The sequence below is a fragment of the Brugia malayi genome (assembly GCF_000002995.4).
Source record: "Brugia malayi strain FR3 genome assembly, contig: Bm_v4_Chr2_contig_001, whole genome shotgun sequence".
Lineage (NCBI taxonomy): Eukaryota > Metazoa > Nematoda > Chromadorea > Rhabditida > Onchocercidae > Brugia > Brugia malayi.
Genome location: NW_025062476.1, coordinates 2114619 through 2135356, shown reverse-complemented (window position 1 = coordinate 2135356; position 20738 = coordinate 2114619). Strand labels below are relative to the sequence as shown.

The 20738-nt window shown below is 27.1% G+C and overlaps 2 protein-coding genes across 2 annotated transcripts; one reads left to right on the top strand and one right to left on the bottom strand.

Moving 5' to 3' along the window:
- Nucleotides 1-7332: 7332 nt before the first annotated feature.
- Bm8700 (Uncharacterized protein) lies at nucleotides 7333-8894 on the top strand (the record flags this gene model as incomplete). Its single annotated transcript, XM_043078158.1, has 4 exons — nucleotides 7333-7516; nucleotides 7624-7802; nucleotides 8188-8252; nucleotides 8840-8894. The coding sequence occupies 4 exons, from the start codon at nucleotides 7333-7335 to the stop codon at nucleotides 8892-8894; spliced, it is 483 nt and encodes a 160-aa protein (XP_042934092.1).
- Nucleotides 8895-10092: 1198 nt separating this feature from the next.
- On the bottom strand, nucleotides 10093-20650 carry Bm4423 (uncharacterized protein; the record flags this gene model as incomplete). The annotated part of the gene is made up of 24 exons (XM_043078157.1): nucleotides 10093-10300; nucleotides 10394-10500; nucleotides 10747-10855; nucleotides 10976-11082; nucleotides 11158-11253; nucleotides 11465-11584; nucleotides 11946-12027; nucleotides 12174-12329; nucleotides 12434-12567; nucleotides 12868-12922; nucleotides 13231-13387; nucleotides 13742-13818; nucleotides 14158-14384; nucleotides 14463-14675; nucleotides 15218-15384; nucleotides 15589-15665; nucleotides 15958-16079; nucleotides 16271-16398; nucleotides 16540-16708; nucleotides 18326-18433; nucleotides 19629-19771; nucleotides 19910-19987; nucleotides 20413-20480; nucleotides 20559-20650. 24 exons carry the CDS (start codon nucleotides 20648-20650, stop codon nucleotides 10093-10095), a joined length of 3000 nt encoding a protein of 999 aa, XP_042934091.1.
- Between the last annotated feature and the right edge of the window lie 88 nt (nucleotides 20651-20738).

Sequence of the window (20738 nt, the reverse complement as noted above, 5' to 3'; positions counted from 1 at the left end):
TTTTTATAGTTTTAACATTTTCTTCTTTTTTTTCCTTTTTTTTTTTGTTTGCAAATAATAATTTATGTTTACTGATTAATCACTTAAATTACTTCATTATTTGATTTGATCAAACTTTGAGCAAAAATTTTTGAAAATTAATTTTCTCTCTCATATTTTAGAGTTATTATTTAATAAATGCTTACTTTATAAAAAAAAAAAAGAATTATTTTAGAAGAATATAGTAGACGATGAACCATGCATACTTATTTTTAATGTCAACAGCGAGATGAAAATTTATAGCGGTCCGATGCTTTGGAATCAAATTGATATATTCGTATCATATCCGAGTCATGATTTTGTCAGTGAAAATTTACTTTTGTATCATACATCAAATATGAGATTTGAAATGATTAAGCAGCAGCAGTGACCTATGACCTATCCTATAAAAATTCAGAAAGATCAAATTGATGATTGTATGAGATATGTTATGTTCAAATTACTGCATATTAATATTATAACTTCAAACCAAAAAAAAAAAAAAAAAGTGGGTTGAAAGAATAGAAATATTGATAGGCGCAATTGTCTTAATGTACTATACATAACATTATTGCTAAAAATAGAAAGTATAAAAGTGGTAACAAATTCTAAAATTATTATACTTCCTTTTTTTTTTTTTTTTTTTTTTTTCTTTAATCTTCAATGAATATCGTCGATTTATAATTTTTAATTTTGATTTATTTTTTAGGAAACTTTAGTAACATTATTTCGAAATGGTAAAGTTTGTGATTTTAATGGTACATTAGGTATTGGTGATGGTGAATGTTTGAAATTGGTATCGCAGGAAGCATATTTTATAATATGTTGCTGTTGGAGTAATCCATTTGATTGTACTTATGATCCAAAACGAAAAAATTTGATTAAAAAGAATAAAAAAATTTGGCTCGAAATAGCTAAAAGTAGTAATCCAGCAATTACACTTCACACTCAAACGATAGCAATTAGCCAAAAAGATATCATATGGTCATATCATGATTTCATCTATAGTTTACCTTCTAAAGGTAATACTTTCTTCTTCTTGTTTAATTTAATTTGATTCAATTTAATTCTTTTTCTCTTTTGTTATTTCAAATTTCAAACATATATACCAAAAAAAAAAAACATTCAAGAATAAGCAGAAAAAAAAAAAAAGGAATTTTTTAAAATTTAAATTTTATATCCTCTACCAGTTTTTTTTTTTTTTTTTTCATTTCTTCATAACTTTTAATTTATGAATTACCTTTTTTATCAATCATCTAATTAACAATCTTCTTTTTTTTTTTTCTACCAATAAAAAAAAAAATACATATAAGTTGCATAATTGCAGTTGCATGCATGAATTTGCATATTTTGCACAATTATTTTATGTTCAGCACTAACCAATTTTTAAATTTAAAACATAAACTTTATTTTCTACCTTCAAAATTCATACAATTTCTAATTTAAAAAAAAAGTTTTTTTACAGAATCAAATGGAACAGATATCATTCCGGGATTAAATGAACCACATTATTACTGTTCCCAATTACTTTCTTATACAGAATCAGAAGATATTATCAATTCATCGATACGTTGGACTAAATTACAAATTAAAGATCTTCCTTTAAGATATCGATTCTGCAAACTTTCTTTTGCAATTCTATTTCAAAATAATGTAGCAAAAAGGTTTGCATAGATATTTAATAACCAATAAAGTATTAAATTACTTACTTTCAATGAAGAAATTTATTTTCTTTGATTAGAAATGAAATAAATAGGTATTATAGCATGAATGAATGAATGAATGAATCATACTATTATAATAATTATTATTATTAAGATTAGAATAGATGAATCATCAAAAAAGATAGCAAAGATTTTGATCAGTGATTTAAATAATGTACGAAAGGAGCAACGATTAGATAAATTAATTATTTGAAGAATTTCGTGCAAGTTTTTAGTGTTGCAAATTTTTGCATATTGATAATTAATTAAGTTCAAAATGACAACGATCATTTATTTAGAAAGTAGGTTAGACATCAAATGATTATTTCATTAGGTTTATTTATTTATTTATTTATTTTTTTCTTAACGAAATTTGAAAGAGTAAACAACTAAATAATTGCATAACAAAGGATATGTATGTGTTGCATGGAAAAGTTAATTAAAAATTTAATCTAATTTGAATTTAAATTTATTACTGATATTCGAGTTCAGTTGAAGGTAAAATATTAATTTCAAAATAATGTAAAATAGTAAATAAGTTACATTAGAATCATAGTATTCTAAATGATATAAAGATACTTCTGATAATAATAATTGATAATACTTTGTTATCATGATAGTAGCACTACAACAATTTAAATCAAAAAAAAAATAGATGAAACATACAACTAATTCATATCAAAGTATTTTCAGTTAAATCATTTGACATTTGAAAATTTAAATTTCTAAATGATCAACTTTTGATAATATCGTTCAAATGCTTCAACTATACATTACTGGAAGAAGAATTGAAATGAAAATTGAGAAATCGTTTATTAATAATTTAATATTATCATGATATTCAGGATTCGGTACAAAGTTGGACCGGATTTTGAAAAGAAATGTAAAATAACACGATGCAAACATAACTATCCGGAATGTTTAGCTGATACATTACGAGCAAAAACAGTGCTAATCAAATCATCGTGTTGCTGTGCTAGCAATTTATGTAGCACTTGGCTGGAATATCGTGATTATGAAGCATTAACCATAAAATCAAAATATTTTACCACGTATCAACATTTTTAAATTCATCATGATTCGTGAGATTGATTTAATAATCGTGATTCTTGAGTTTGATTTAATATCTTTAAATTAATCATAATTTTTGGGTTTGATTTAATATTTTTAAATTCATCATGATTCTTGGGATTGATTTAATAATCGTGATTCTTAAGTTTGATTTGATATCTTTAAATTAATCATAATTTTTGAGTTTAATTTAATATTTTTCAATCAATCATGATTCTTGAGTTTAATTTAATATCTTTAAATTTATCATGATTCTTTTAGTTTAATTCAATATCTTTAAAATTATCATGATTATTGAGTTTAATTTAATATCTTTAAATTCATCATGATTCTTAAGCTTGATTTAAATTTAATTTTAAATGCCACTATATTAGTTTCATGAAAAATTACTTTTTTCACTAAGTGTTATATTTAGTAGAGAGGTAAAAAAAAAAATGAAATAAGGATTAAAAAATAAATAAATAAATAATTATATAATTGAAAGATAGCAAATAAATAGCAAAACATTAATTTAATTCAAATTCAAATTTTTTCTATTATTTCTAACAAAAATATGCATCATTAATAAATACATTTTAAATGTCATTTAATAATTAAATTTCCTTTTTTTTTTTTTTCAGTCTTTTCAATTTTATATTTAATAGAGAGGTAAAAAAAAAATAATAAAATAAATAAATAAATAAATAAATAAATGATTGAAAGATAGCAAATAAATAGCAAAACATTAATTTAATTCAAATTCAAATTTTTTCTATTATTTCTAACAAAAATATGCATCATTAATAAATACATTTTAAATGTCATTTAATAATTAAATTTCCTTTTTTTTTTTTCAGTCTTTTCAATTTTATATTTAATAGAGAGGTAAAAAAAAATAATAAAATAAATAAATAAATAAATAAATGATTGAAAGATAGCAAATAAATAGCAAAACATTAATTTAATTCAAATTCAAATTTTTTCTATTATTTCTAACAAAAATATGCATCATTAATAAATACATTTTAAATGTCATTTAATAATTAAATTTCCTTTTTTTTTTTTTTCAGTCTTTTCAATTTTATATTTAATAGAGAGGTAAAAAAAAATAATAAAATAAATAAATAAATAAATAAATGATTGAAAGATAGCAAATAAATAGCAAAACATTAATTTAATTCAAATTCAAATTTTTTCTATTATTTCTAACAAAAATATGCATCATTAATAAATACATTTTAAATGTCATTTAATAATTAAATTTCCTTTTTTTTTTTTTTTTCAGTCTTTTCAATTTTATATTTAATAGAGAGGTAAAAAAAAATAATAAAATAAATAAATAAATAAATAAATGATTGAAAGATAGCAAATAAATAGCAAAACATTAATTTAATTCAAATTCAAATTTTTTCTATTATTTCTAACAAAAATATGCATCATTAATAAATACATTTTAAATGTCATTTAATAATTAAATTTCCTTTTTTTTTTTTTCAGTCTTTTCAATTTTATATTTAATAGAGAGGTAAAAAAAAATAATAAAATAAATAAATAAATAAATAAATGATTGAAAGATAGCAAATAAATAGCAAAACATTAATTTAATTCAAATTCAAATTTTTTCTATTATTTCTAACAAAAATATGCATCATTAATAAATACATTTTAAATGTCATTTAATAATTAAATTTCCTTTTTTTTTTTTTTCAGTCTTTTCAATTCATGCTATCAACAATTAACAACATATTTGCAAGCTTCATTATTTGGAACTAATAAATGTGTGAGAAATATTGATTTTCGACTTCAAGAAGAGATACCTATGGATGAACGTAATTTAATCTTTCATAAACTTGCTGAAAATGCTGTACTACTCGGTGACAGGTAAAATTCATTTTGAATTTTGAATTTTGCTTCAAAAATTTGGGAATATTTAAAAATTGAATTAATGCATGCAAATAATTTAATCTCATTAATTTGTAACTCTTAAAAATTTTTTTTCTTTTTTTGTTTAAGCAAATTATAGTAAAATGTTATCATTTTTGTTTAATTTAATTCATATGATACAATTGTTGTTTTAAAATTTTGTTAATCATAAATATAGCTAAATAAGTAAATATGAAAAAAGAGGAAATTTTAGAATTTCAGAAATTTCTTTTTTTTTTTGCTCTCATCAGATTTATTTTTACTTGGTTTTGTTTTAGTTGAGAAAAAAAGATTGGCGAGTGTAAGGTTTAGTGGATAATTAGAAAATGATAAATAAGTAAAATTAATTTTATATGATTTTTCTTTTCATATTTTAAATTATTTATTCAATTGTCAAAAATTACATATAGCTTTTATTGAATAAAATATATAAATGTTAAGTAAATGAATTGTTATTATGAAAATTTAAGTTTAAACTCTTACTTTTACCCATCGATTTTACTTATTTCAATATTTATTTATTTCACAAAATTGATTGTTTCAAAGTTTTAAACAAATTTTTATGTGACTTATAGACTATAATTTTTAAAATTGACTTGCCAGTTATAGTAAGAAATTTATAGCAAATTTTTTTCTTATCTTCTAATTTTATTTGTTAAGATGATTTTTGATAAGTATTTACATCTTTTTTATCATTAAAAAATTTATATTGATTAGCCATTAAAGAAGTTTAGTTATTAATTTTTGGACATAATTGGCGCAGTTTTGAAAAATAAAATCCACAAAAAAAACATTTGGATAAAAATGAAATTAATGAAAATTCTAGAAAATAATCATTTGTTCTATTCTTGTTTATGACTAATCATAGTTTTGCTTTAGTTATAATTTTTCAAATTTACACATTAAACCATTAACAGCACTTGAGAAATGATCAATTTCTAAAAGAGAAAACTAAATTCTTTAATTACTGTGGTAAAATTAAAAATGATAAAGTAGATGATGTCATTGTAAATTTTTGAGGTATTCAGGATTTTATAAATTTTTAACTTCTAATTTACAGTGCGTTTTTTAGATTTATAATTTAGATGATTTCAAATGAACTGTGACACTTTTGCAGCTAGAAATGGGACAAACAAATTTATATTATTCATATTTTTAATTGCTAATAATTTATTGGGAAAATTTCTTTTTCTACTCTCTTAATGGAATTTATATTTAACTTAGGGAAGAGATGGGTAGTTAGGATAACGTATGTCTATTTAAATTAAAATAAAACAAACTATTTAAATTATGACTATTTAAATTAAAATAAGGCAAACTATTTAAATTATAACTATTTAAATTAAAATAAGGCAAACTATTTAAATTATGACTATTTAAATTAAAATACGGCAAACTATTTAAATTATGACTATTTAAATTAAAATACGGCAAACTATTTAAATTATGACTATTTAAATTAAAATAAGGCAAACTATTTAAATTATGACTATTTAAATTAAAATACGGCAAACTATTTAAATTATGACTATTTAAATTAAAATACGGCAAACTATTTAAATTATGACTATTAAAATTAAAATAAGGCAAACTATTTAAATTAAAATAAGGCAAACTATTTAAATTATGACTATTTAAATTAAAATAAGGAAAACATACAAATACAAAAAAGAAAAATGTTCTATCAAAAAGATGAACCAACAGTTTTGAACTTATATGAGGATGAATGATATGTTAGCGATAACAAAGATTTTGTAAAGAGGAAAGAAAGCAATAAGATATATTACCTTATTGAATTTCCACTTCCACTTTAATGTCACCTATCATGTCGCAGAGTTTATTTTCATTCCAGGAGAAATCTGTCATGTGCTATTTACCATATACATACACTGAAAGACCCATACTGTCATTTGAGAAGAAATTATGAAAGCGAAAGGACAATCTTCCAATATCGCAGTTGTAAATGTAATTGGAAAACAGAAACCTTAGAATCAGTAAGTTCCATCATCAGTTAATTACTTAAATATGCAGAATGTAATGCAACAATAATGCTAAGCAAATAAGGTACCATGAAAATATCTCTTAATGTTTCATCAAAATTCTTAATGATAACATTACAATTATTTGAATTCTCAATGATAACATAACAATTATTTTAATTCTTAATTATAAATTATTTTAATTCTTAATTTAATTATAAAATAACAATTATTTGAATTCTTGATGATAACAGTACAATTACAATATGTCATATATTCTTTTTAAAATACTAAATTGCTTCCAGTTGTATATTTAATATTTATGATATTTGCAAGTATGCTCAATTCAGAACCAATGTGATGCCGGAATTACTTCTGAATTGCTATTAAAGACAAAGGACCGGAATCGGCCAACCTGTTTTTTTACCTCTTTTACTGGTCATGAGCCTTTATTTATTTCTGGACAAGAAATTACTTTAAAAGAAGGTTTTAAACAGGTATTATAACTAATAATGTTATTGTTATTAACAAAAGAAAAAAAAAAAAAAAAGATAAGATAATAATAATGAAGAAGGTATAAAATTTAGGAAGAAAAAGTAAGTTTCATTTAAAAATTTATCACAATAATAATTTTTATTTGCACCAAGGAAACCGAAGAAATGCCAATTTGTGCAACATCTTTATTAATCGGCAATTATGGTGTATTTTATCGATTTTACAAATTACGCTACTCTCGATTTAAAGATGAAATTGCATCGAGAAAGCGTTTTATTGTAACTAAAAAAGAGAATTATACAACTTATACAACATTATGTCGATCTAATGAAACCAATCCATGCAATAGTATGTCTATTCTAATTTATAAAAAAGTATTAATAAATTGAAATGACAAATGGATTAATTTAAGCTAACATTAAATTTTACATACTAAGGAAAAGTATGATTTGCAGATTTGATGGATTTGATAAGATATCAGTTAAGGTATTCAGTATATTATCATTCTAAAACAAAAAAACCACAAACTTATCATCAATGTGTTATTGCTAAAAAAACAGAAACAATCGTTGAAAAATGTTGGTCAACAGCTGGCTGCTTCATTTTTCGTTATCTTAGTTCAACAGAAAAATTGGTTGGTAAAGAAAAAAATAATTGAGATTTTATGAATAAAGATTAAAATTAAAAAGATTAAAATCAAGATTAAAATTTTTGATTTTATAAAAATTAACTATGAAATTCAAAAGAATTTTTTTTTTTTTGATTTTGAAAATCTTTCATTTCATCTTATATTCTATTCCTTACTTAAAGTAAAATCTATCTACTTATATGTCATCATCATCATCATCATCATAAGTACAATCACATACTATTATTTCATGAATAATCATTTCAAATGATCAAAATAATAATATTGTAATTTCTGACATATATTCCAAAAATAAATAAATAAAATATAAAATCTTGATAGGATAATGAAATACATTTATCAACATAATCCGATCCAATAATCATTTTAGGTTGGTTGCGCAGATAAAATACCATCATTAATTGAAGCATCACCAAGTTTATCACCTCTGATGTGGTGTGTTGAGAAGATTTATCAAAAGGAGAAATACAGATGTAGAGCTTTTAAAGGAACAACAAATTTAATAATAAGTGGAACTTTATGCTGCTGTTATAAGGATTGCTTCATCATGTTTGTCTTATTTTTTTAAGCACTATTTTTTTTTTTCTCTTTCTTCCTTTCAAATAAAAATAGAAAAAGAAAAGAAAGATGTAAACAGACAAAAATAGGCATTGATAATTTGAGAATAACAAAAGTAAACAGTACTGGAATGAAAATGAAATTAGCAATTATTATCAGTAAATAAGGAATGATCAAACAATTGAGATGATTCAATTTGAGTCAAATCTTATATTATTTATCACTATGATAATTCTAGGTAATATTCAAGATAACGCTGTTAAATGATTAATTTCAATCACTTATCACCTTCATCAGAAATGCTTTATTTCTTTAGCACAAAGAAATAAAGCTTTCGCTTTTAAGCCTCAGTTAACTAATCTATTTATTATCATAGCCAATACTGTATCTAAATTAGATAAATCACAAGGTACAAACTTTGTCTGCTAATTTTTCTGCAAAACATTTTGCAATTTAAATTTTAGGATGGATGAAGATGAATATGGTTTCAATCCTTTCGAAGGTGTATTAACAAGTTGAGATATCTGTTTATTCTAACAATTATAATTTCACACTTTCTTTTTTTTCCAGTTAATTGTATTAGCAAACTTTGTTTCCATAAAAACTTTCAGAAAAATAAAAAAAAAAAAAATAAAAATAAAAGTGTTCAGTGTTGAACAGTCATTATTTAGTTTAAATGCAAAAGATACAGCAACGGAAACATACCATCTCAATCCATTATTACTATCTACAGAAACAGAAACAGTTCTTTGCATTCTACATTTCAGATTCAAATTAGATTACTGTCAAATCATATTCAAAGTAATACTTCGTATAGGTCAAGGGAATAAACTAAAGAGCTTTTATTAAGAAAACCTACCTAATATTCATATAACCATGTAAGTTTACAAATAATTTCTTGAGGACAAATTTCAGAATGCAGAAATTGCTTGTAGCTCTAGGCACCTTAACCATTAAAGGATCTATCGAAAAGTGACAAATAACACTGAAATATAAATAGCATTAAACAAGATCAAATTTAAAAAATTTTTATTTAAAAGTTGAATGTTATGTTGCATGAGGCCAAACAGCTTTAGAAGATATCTATAATCAAGAAATCTATAAATCTATAATCAAGCTGAATGAAAATGAAATAATTTTGAATAAAAATTGAGGAAGCAAAAAAAAAAAAAAAAAAAAGATTAAAAACAAAGAAAACGATCAAAAATAGCCAAGCAGACACTAAGAAGATCATAGATACGAAATATGCAAAAAGCTTGCATATAAAAAGTAAAAATAATATAGACAAATGTCAAATGTCATTTGATATATTTTTGAAAGTCTGAAAGCACACAATACTGAAAACATTCTATAAATTTAGCAAGAAATTTACATATCTCAAAGAAAGTAGAATTTCTCAAAACTTTACAAATTCTGGAACACAAATTAAAATTATTTTATGGCTACTACCTGCATTAATTCAAATATATCCGTAAAATATAGCAGTCTGGACAATAAAAGAAAAACAAAATTCAAGACTGAAACGGAAGAAGTGAAATGGATGAAAAAACACCAATAAAGCACAATTTCAAAATACAATAAAAATATAAACCTACAAAAAACTTCATAAAATTTTGCATCACTCGATTAAATAAATTGTCTACATATTTCCTCGATAGGATGAAAGAAAAATCCCTATGTCATAAAGCTAGATTCCAAGATGAGATAACCAAATTACTCAACAATTATAACCACCATTTAAAAGTTCATTACCACTCATTACAGGAACGATCAGATCGTCCATATTTGGACAGACCAAATTTTTCTCTAACAATAAACGAAGCTTATTTTCAATCCAGCTTGAAACAGTACTCATATCCACCAATCTATCGCCGACTTGTGGAACACTTCTGATAGAAAGTTCCGGCGGAGTACGGAATGCATACCTGAAATTATCAATCTAAAGATCCTGAAAGTAAACATTACAGATGAGATTCAACAAAAATTAAACTGCTAACCTGATGAATAAGAATACTTACCAGAGTCTATCAGAAGGAGGTGGTGGAATATTAATTGTCATAGTGCCTTCTAAGCGTATTACATCAACATTTAGTAATAAACGAGTCGATGATATACCCTCCATCATCTAAATTGCAATAAATACTTTCAGTGTAGTAGTTCCAAGTTCGCCTACTGGAAACAAGAGAATCATGAACGTAGATAAATGACGAAGGAAAAAAGGAAAGTCTCGAATGTTTACTGTTCGGAAAAATAGTACATTAAGTATAACAGATAATAAATACGATATACTATATTAAAAAAAAAAAAAATTGAAACTAGAAATGGAAAAGTTATTAACTAACTTGAGCCTACACGCAGAAAAAAAAAAAACCTTTTTTACAGGTCGGAATTCGGAAGCACCTTGGAATATATTACTGCTAGCTATTTTATCGACCACGTTCAGTAATTTTTTGCCTGTACTTTCCTTGACAACCTGAGTCCTGCAAAACATAGATTTTAAAACAGTATGTGTAATCTAGCCGATACTATAGGAATTGATATTACTAATAACAGATCTAATCTTGATATTCCGAAAAAAAAAAAAAAAAAAAACAACTAACTTCTCCATTTTTGAGCCAAAATCTTCATCTGGACTATTTTCGGGTGATTCTGGCAAATCAGAGTCAGAATAGTGATGAATCCGTATCGGGGTCTTTTTTTTGCTAACCTGAAGTCAAAAAACTGCTTCATTTAATTTAATACTATCTGAACATTCAAATGCGATATGAAATTAAAACAATACCTCTCTGCACACTCCATTCTTGTGCATGCCCTCTTTCAATTTCATTAAATTAACTTTTGTTTCCAATGTCAAATGTATTTTACCGCGATACTTCAACTAAAACAAAAATATATTTCTAACTGCAACGTTATTGATATACTTTTAGTTCTTCCACAGATAATTAAAATTTAGTTCAGTAGCATTTTTCAATAAAAAATTACTGAACATAAGTGGATATGCAGAAATTCGCCAATGTCTATATTTACAATTGGATTTCTCACTCGCATCACTAGAATTACAATTAAATTTCATCGGTAGAGTAGAATACCTCAAAATCGATCCAAAGCCCCCAATCATCTAGAACAGGTGAGTGGACAGCAACAATTTCAGGTGGCGTAGTGCCTAAATCCAAATTTGAAAGTTCCAGAGTTTCGATAAAGTATGGCAACTGAAAGCAAACAGCAAAACTATTTAAACGAACATAAAAAGAAAAAAAAAAACCTTAATTACCAAAAATACCAATTTTAAATTCCAACTGAAGTGGGAATTTTTATAGAATCAAAACCAGTCAGAAAAACGAACATTTAAGCAGTTCTTTTTACACCAATCCTTAGTTTGGTTTTAATAAATTCATCTAACTCAATTTTTGTGGCTTTTTTGATTTCCCTTTCCAATTTTTTTGCAGTAATTTCAAAAATATAGTAAGCAATTCACAATGATTAGCGTACAAAATATATTAATTTTCAACAAACAGTTTTCAATACCGTACACTTCACATAAAAAATATTTTGGAGGGATCGTAAACTAACATTAAGAGTAGCTAATTTAGATTGAATTTTGTTTTGCACCTGCTTGCACCAATATGCATCTCGACAAAAATCATAAAATATTCTGAAATATATTTTTCAAGTTTGATTGAGCTATCAGAAATAATCACTTTCTTGGAAATACTTTTTTACGTCATATACAGATATTTATAATAAAATGATTAATAATGTCAAAGAATCGAATGCCACAAAAAGAGATCAAACTCGAACCTAGCAGCTAAAGCATTTACAGACATAACAAGCTGTGGGCTAGTATCAGCTTTTCCAGGATACCATTTGTTGCGTCCCAAATCCATATATACAACATTGCCATCGGTTTGCTTCTTGTTTTCCCCGTGTAAAGTTTTAAGAACTTCATCAATACATCTAGATAGGAATGGAAACAGTTAGATTTCCAAAAAAAAAGTCAAAAAGTCACAAAAAAAAAAAATTCACTTTAAAAAATTTAAAAAAGTATAAAAGATTCATACTTATTGAACTGCACACGATTGCTGATGTAAAGAAAATACTCCAAACTCAATTTCAACGAATCTGGATTCACAGCTGATAGCGGAAGTGAAAACCGACGATCTGGTAAAACTTCCTTCACGTCACTTCTTAGAAGCTGTAACACTATTTTTTTATATTGACTGTTCTATTCAATCCTTTATTATAGCCAGTTATATAACAATCTTTTCAGAAATGGATCATTTACAGAACTATCTATTCGTCAACTGATCTGCATCCATATAAATCAAGATTATTTTTTCGGCCGTTCGGGCTGTTTGGCTTTATTCAGTTGAAACTCTCAAATCTTGATTATTGTTAGAAATTACTTCTTCCATTTTATCTAGTCATATAACGATCAAACTAGGTTTTACAAGGATGTTTATAAATTCAAAACAAAAAAATTGTCTAAATTGACCGTTGCTTCTGCATCTGCAGTTCCCGTACTGCACTGACTGCATGCTTCTCGTAATCTATAATAATTTAATCATGGCATTTGAAGTAATGGAAATATCTATCAATTCGCTGTATTATTACCAGAAAAGCTGTCTGGTAAAATATGAAACTTAAAATATTCCAGAGTGTCCAAATACACTACTAGCAGTACTGGACAAACATAGGTGCATGTCAGCTCTCATGCAATTTCCGTAATACTCTCTACTCTTATAACAAGTGATAATCACATATGTATATATATTTTAAAACTATAAAAACTACATTTTTTAAAGCTATAATACAATTTTTTAAAGTTATAAGCGATATTAAAAGCAGTGAAAATTACCGGTGAAACCAGCGTTCTTTTTCCCTAGCACTACGAACAAAGAAGTACAGACTTCGACTTCTGCTTAAACCTTTGCTGCGATTATTCCCAAAAGCAACAGAACATGAACTAATATTTTCTGGATTTTCTTCGCCACTTTCTGAACAAGGCATATATTCTGCAAAAAAACAATATTATTTCAAAATACATGGACTTCAGCAAATTATGCACTTCTCTTTTAATTCAACAAAGTTCAACCTAGAAAACTACTAAACGCTTGAAAAAAAAAAAAAGCTTAAAAATGTCAAAACATGTTAATGCATAGATGAAGCAGTTCAATCTGACTAATATTAGAAGGTTCAACAATTGTTTATAGTAATAGTATGGTCAAATGATTATGCAATCAGGTCGATGCATAGATATGCTATATACACAGCAGCATTGTTACCAAGCATTTTAATTGATTAGACAGGTCACCTAGAATATAATATCTATCTATAGAGGAATATTAAGAGCAGAAAAAAAGACATACGCGAATTTTCATCTAAGTTTTCCTGTGAAGGATGTTTCATATCATTCTTATACATTGTTTTTATTGATTCTGGTGATCTTAAAACGAACATTCATGCAATAAGCATAGAAATATTGTTGCAAGGAAATGGCATTGAAAACAACTGACCAAAAAAACATAAATAGTAAGTACGTGATTGGCTTTTATAAATTATAAAATTATAAGTAACAATTAGCTCTACCATGCGTCATGTGAAAAGAGTAAACTGAAAAGTTGTAAGAGTTTGAATAAAATCTAATAAATTTAGTTTAATTTAATATTGAGTACCCTAAGAATCACAAAAAGCATTATACATTATATAAAGCATTAGATCATTATATAATTTATAAAACCTACAATTTAAGGACCTCAACTTTTCCTGCTAATAAATCATCAACCTTATTTTCTTTCTTCTCTTTTCAACTAGCTTCCATTCATTGTTATCACATTCTTCGCCGCTGGATGATGCAGATTTCACTAATTCGATTGTTTCATTCACAGAAAGTGACCTTCGAAGTAATGGAAACGTCGATATTTCGCTATCTCTAGAAGCTAAGCGAATATGTATAGGATACTTACGACTCCACCACCGTCTTTTTGCCAAACGTTTAGGTCGCAACGTGACCTAAACATATGAATTTGAACCATCCGCCAAGAATAATAAAGGAAATATAAACCGAATTTATAAAAATATTCACATTACCATGGCTCCTGTTAAATTGTATATACTTTGACTCGAAATTGTTGGTTCTGCCTCTGTTAATGTTGGATCAGTGTGAAAAGCATGCTTGAGCACAGCTCGTTCCGGTCGTGAAATGCGCAGTAAATTACCATCAAGACGTACAAGCACCGTCTGAGCATTATTTACATGATAAGTCGAAGAATCGTACTTTCCACGAAGTTCATTCATCCAGCCCTATACAAGTCACCTTATTTTTTTTTGTAAATAATCCCAGAATAAAATTATCACAAAGTCGCTACCAGCATAACAAAACATTGTTAAGAATTGCCAATTGCTAACTAAACAGTTGCTTAATATGGAAAAAAACTGATGAAACAAGCTATGTGCTAACTACAGCTCTGCGAGAAAGACTAGGAAAAAAAAAAACTTAAGCAACATCACAATCGGTAGACACCTGGTGAATCAGTTCTATTAATTTCAGTAAATTGATCTATTTACTAGATCAATACGAAATTATTTTAACCGTAAAATGCGCGTAGTAAAACATAAAATGGAATTTGTACTAAAAAATATGCTATCAAACATGAACTATAGTAATAAACAATCGAAGACGGATAATAGGACCACAATAAATGAGAAAACGCAAAAAAGAAAAATCGACAAAAATGTTGTTAATTAAGCGGTCACTAGTCAAACAGAAACAAATAAAATGAAAGAAAAAACATCTCACATGAAGTCAGTGAATATACATACAAAAGAAATAATGAAGAGCCAACCTTATAAACTTTGTTTCGTGATGTTTTCTGTTCCTTAAACTCGTCCAATATATTCAAAACAACATCGCTATGTACAGGATGATTCTCATTCACTGGTCCAGATACAAAAAAATATAGAAAGCACAGAAAGGACATGTACAAACCCCAAAGAAAACCACTTATAAAACCTGAAAAAAACAAATTAATGCAAGAATTGAAACACATGTAAATCTCAAAAATCATTCCTACAATTCCTGGAATTTTCGGGAATTCTAAAGTGCTATAAGAATAAATGCATATAGAAAAACATTTTTATTCATTCTCAAAGAGATATATAATCAGACGATATATTACCTAACAATGGAAATTAAATTAAAAATAAATAAGCAAACCAGGAGAAAGAATCGAGAGTGCAAGAAGTAGAAACGAAGAAAGGACGCGATGTCGTAAAAAAGGCAAAATTTGATGCCTGAAATGACAAATTAGTGATTCCAGTTCGTATAAATGTAATAATGCATATTATGTTTATTCTTACAATAATATCCTGGGCTTGTCACATCCTCGTTGCAGGCATATTTCCGCTATCAGTGGACGGTATAACATAAATTTGGTAAAAAAGACCTCAGTCATTAGCCGCTACGCCATTTAGCTTAATCTTTTGTTAGCTGAATTGCTGTTAATCCATAACATAACAATTTAACCATATAGAAGCCTCTAATTGTGAAGTAACACATCTGCATTGCAATAAAAGTATAATACACCTCTTGATCAAAACCTGAAACATCCACGGTTGCTCAGATTTCACAACTTTATTCCTTTCGCCACCAGCGACTTTAAACGCATGAAACCAGTCGAAAAACGATGATGACTGAGTGAGTGGATTCTAGAAGAAATCCGATTTTTGCGCATGTATTATTTGCTGTTACTAAGTTTTTTTTTTTTTTTTTTTAAAAAAAAAACCATAAAACAAGGAATTCCAGCCAGATAAGGCCAAATTGTTCAACACAATAAATAGGAGCTTAAATATCAAATAATGAAACTTTTTTCTCAAAACGACAAAAGAAAATAACACACCATATTTGAAGGAGGTGATTCTGCTTCTGTACAGGTCCTAGTTTGAATTTCAGCTTCAGCTCCAGCACAAAGTGCATCTTGGCTAACAGTGACCTCATGATGGATTTCTTCAATCGAGTCAGTATTCTCTAAAAATAAACGTTGAGAATTCGATTTGTTGTAAGATTAAATCTATGTATATATCTACATATAAAATTTGTTTTGAAAGAATCACTCATCAACACTGAACAGAAAATTTATTATTTTAAATGTTCTATTAAAATTCATACTTGTAACTTTTTTGTTCTTATGTGAGTGTGAATGTACCAGCTGACGCCCTCTATTTTTAGCCTTATCAAAAATAGCACTTAGACGAGACACATTGTCAGCCCGAAATGATGAATCAATGGAACTAATTGAACCTCGATCACTGATTCCTGCACTAAGTAATTCATGTTGCTGAAAAAGAATTATAAATTCTGCTCTGAAATGTGAATGACAGAAAACCGGTAACTATCTCAGCTGACTTTTGGTTTATTAGTTTTTGAAGTAAGATTCAAAGATCCGGTCAGAAGTATTAATAAGCAGTGAGAATGCAGTAAGTAACCTTTTCTCTCTCCTATTTTCCCCTCTACCTCATCTTGTCTTCTTCCATCTTCCATCGAAATACCTTACCAACTTTGAGGACTTTGCAAAGACCAGAAAAGAATAATCAGCAATTGACAGCTATCAAACTGAATACTTTTTACTTTTTCTTTTTTTTTTTTCAGTGCTTTTTCATCTAAATACGTCAATTCAAATGTCCATGCCTTGAAACTACTAGTATTTCCTATGAATGATAACTGAAGTAAATTAACACAAAAAATTTTTAATGTCAAAATTGCTTTATTTGAATATACCCCAAACAAGTACTTCTTTAATAAAGAAAGTCAAATTGAAAAAATATTTCGATAAATAGTACCAAATCATTATTCATTTCTAATTATCCAAATTTGATGATGATATTCGTTTGCATTTCTGAAATTCTGTCAACTAATGAAGATACTTATTTGAAATGTTTTAGAGTATCGGGAAACTTTCCGGCTTGATTTGTAATATCTTAGAAACCTTCCAAGTTGATAGTGAAACTTATTTTGCAGCAATAAAATTGCTGCAGGCATTTTCTTTTCAGAGAAAGAATAACTTTATCCTCAAACTGTCGAGTTTCGAAAAAAAAAATTTTTTTCAAAACTCTCGTCCTCTCCCAACTTACAACTATGCGCTTCCAAACAACAATTCAGACCTATTCTAACTAAATTTTCTGCAACCGTTTTTAAAGAACGACAATCAGGTGATCAACTCTAACTCTATGTTGTTTTATAATTAAAATTAAAAAAAACCTTCTTCAGTTACGGACCTCTTGCCAATTCGTTATTCCACAACAAAACATTTCCATTACAACATACACTTTGTACTCTCACTAGCACCCAGTTACTACTTCAAACATTTCTATGGAAATCAAACTATTTTCAAATTATTCATTAAAAATTAAAGAAAAAAAAAATTAGAAACGAGGAGTATTTTTTGGCAATCAAGGCAGTATTTTTTGATAAAGATATTTTAATCGTAATTAGTTATATCACAGTATATTCGGCAAATATTTCGGGAAAGTGAGATAGTAATTCTTTTTTCAGCTCGACTAGTTGCAATGAGTCAAGTCAACAGCTATACTTTTAACTGGAGTTACAGAATGCAATTTTAATTACAAAATTTTTATGAAAATGTCTTAAAATAATCACATCGCATTATCTTGCAATAAGTCTTTTCTCTTTAATTCATTCTATCATTTACCAGCCTCCCATTTCAAATGAAAGAATACAAACTGATTACTCAATCATAGTATCCATTATCTGTCTATTATTCCCGATCTTATTCCTCACCAATAAAAAAATTTACTTATGCTTTCTCTGCATAAAAGTGTATAAATCAAATTAATAAGTCAAGTTAAAACAATTTAAGACAAAAATAAAAAACTTAAACAATTGAAAATTTGGATTTACCGCCTATATGTTCTAAAAAAGACAAAAAAATCATTACATGGATAGAAGAGGAAGATGACCGCAACTTTTTTTTCGGAGTTTTTTCAATTATACTTTCGGAACTGCATGACGCAATCGAGTCACTATCACAATCACTTGCTTCTCGCTGAAAAAAAAAAAATTAAGTGTAGTGCAATCAAGATTACTTGTTCCGGCCATTTTATACCTTTCTCCCCAATTTGAAACAACATTGAATATTGAAGGAAAAATGCATTTCCAGATTTTAAAAATCTGATAGCAAAAGTAACTAACCTTGCTATTTTACTGGTGAGGTCAAAAAACACTACAATTTTATCTATTCAATGAACAGAAGTGGGATCAAAAAGCTGTTTAGACTTTGAATGAAATCATGCATCTGAACTAAATGCAATTTTTTTTTTTTGGATAACTTATGATCATAAATAAAATAATATTCCAGAAACAAGACCTAAACGACAATCCGTATAAAACTGTTGGTGAAACATCAATACTACAATGAATAAAAATACATTTAGCTAGCTTCTCCCAATAAAGTTGATTATGATCACAAAAATCTAAGACTGCTTTTTCGATGTGAAAACAGAAAATTTTTGAGGCCACGGGACGTTCATTAAAGGAAATGAAATTTCAAATAAAGATTTGTATTTTATTGCGCATCATGGAAAGTGATGAATATCTGATAATAATTTACTATTAAATTTCTCACCGATAATCTTTCCTTTTGAGATCCAAGATTTTAATGAGCAGAAAGACGTCCTAAATTCGAGTCTTCGACAAAATGGAGTACATTTTATAGTACACAGATAAATAGGTAAATTTTGAATGTTCAAGTAGAAACATGCAAACAACGAATCACAAAGAAAAGACCGTTTAAATGGGAAAAGATGAAAATTCCCCTTGGAAAATAAATAACAGTAACATTACAAATTCACTTTTCGTTTCCTTCAAAAACAAAAATAAGTTTAAAATACTAACAACATTACTTCTTATTGTATTTCTAATCGTATTAAAAAAAATTTTGGCTTTGCAAACTGAAAATTTCTCCTTCAAATTACTAGTGTGTCGAACATCGATCAACAAAAATGGTGAATTAAATTAGCAAAGTTATGGATTCCCAAACAATATTCACTGTGGAGTCACGCGGTTAATAAATCAAGCAGTAATGTAAAAAACGACTTGACACTATTGAAAAACTGATGAAGTATACGAAATCGACAACGCATATGCGATTGAAATTTTTCGAGATGTGATGAAATTTAGATTACTATCGGGATGCAAAAATATATGTAAAAAAATGACGGTAGATTTATACTACAACTTACCGATAAAACCGATAGGAGCTGCTGTGATCTTGATCTTGAGTGCTGTGGTTGTTCGAAAATTTGACCTTTGTTGTTAACTTTTTCTACCTCATCGAACTGATTTACGCAAATTGATTCATCGAACGATACAACAAATCTACTGTCTAAGACAATACAATTGTTTATTACCGCTTAATTGTTGAATTTTATATGGACCGAGATTGAAGCCAAAGGAAAGTACCAGGTAATTGGCAATAATTTAGCACGTCTTCATATGGTTTAGTATTACATTCAGTGCTTACCGCTATCATCGCTGTGACGAGATAACGCTGGAGATATTGATTGTCCTCTTGTTTTTGAGAATTTGACAGCAGGAATTTCTAAAGATTAAAAACTTTTGAAAACAAAAACTGATCCATAACAGTTTATCACAACTATTTAATTTGGAACTTTTTTCTGACACCTCATTCCAATCTTCCTACCTATCTCTCCACCAGATGACTTGTCCTGACCTCCGTTCTCATTTTCCTTTTCCCTACTTTTATTATCTAATTACCCGTACACGACTTAAATCAAAAGTTGAATGTTAAAAGTTTCTGCATCATTTTCTTCACTTTATTTTAACAGTCACTAAACTAAACAAACCACATGACAATGTGCATTTTTAGCATCACTTTACTACCAAATCACTAATATGTTGTAAGTTATTTTGCTGTCATTAATTTTTGTAAACAATGGCAAGACAGGTTTGATGAGTAATCAAATATAACCAAAGAGAGGAGATGGAGAGAAATAATAAACATACTACTTGTATTCTGCATCCTTTTCCCAGTACTACTTTTATCTTCATTAAATTCCATTGAGCAGCACAATCTGAAATCATTTCTCTGCACATATTATCTACTGTAACCTACACGATGATCACAAAAGACTATCAAACGAACACATTACCGCATGCTCAAACACATTACCGCACCTTCAGTCCCACTCCATCTCTCCACAGCGCCCGAGACGCAGACAATAGCGCTCTTGTACCAAACCATGCAACTTGTATGAAAATCTCGTCCAATTCTATTTTATTTCAATTGTTTGTTTGAATAATATTTTGCATTGTTTTTAGTGTTCGTTGGA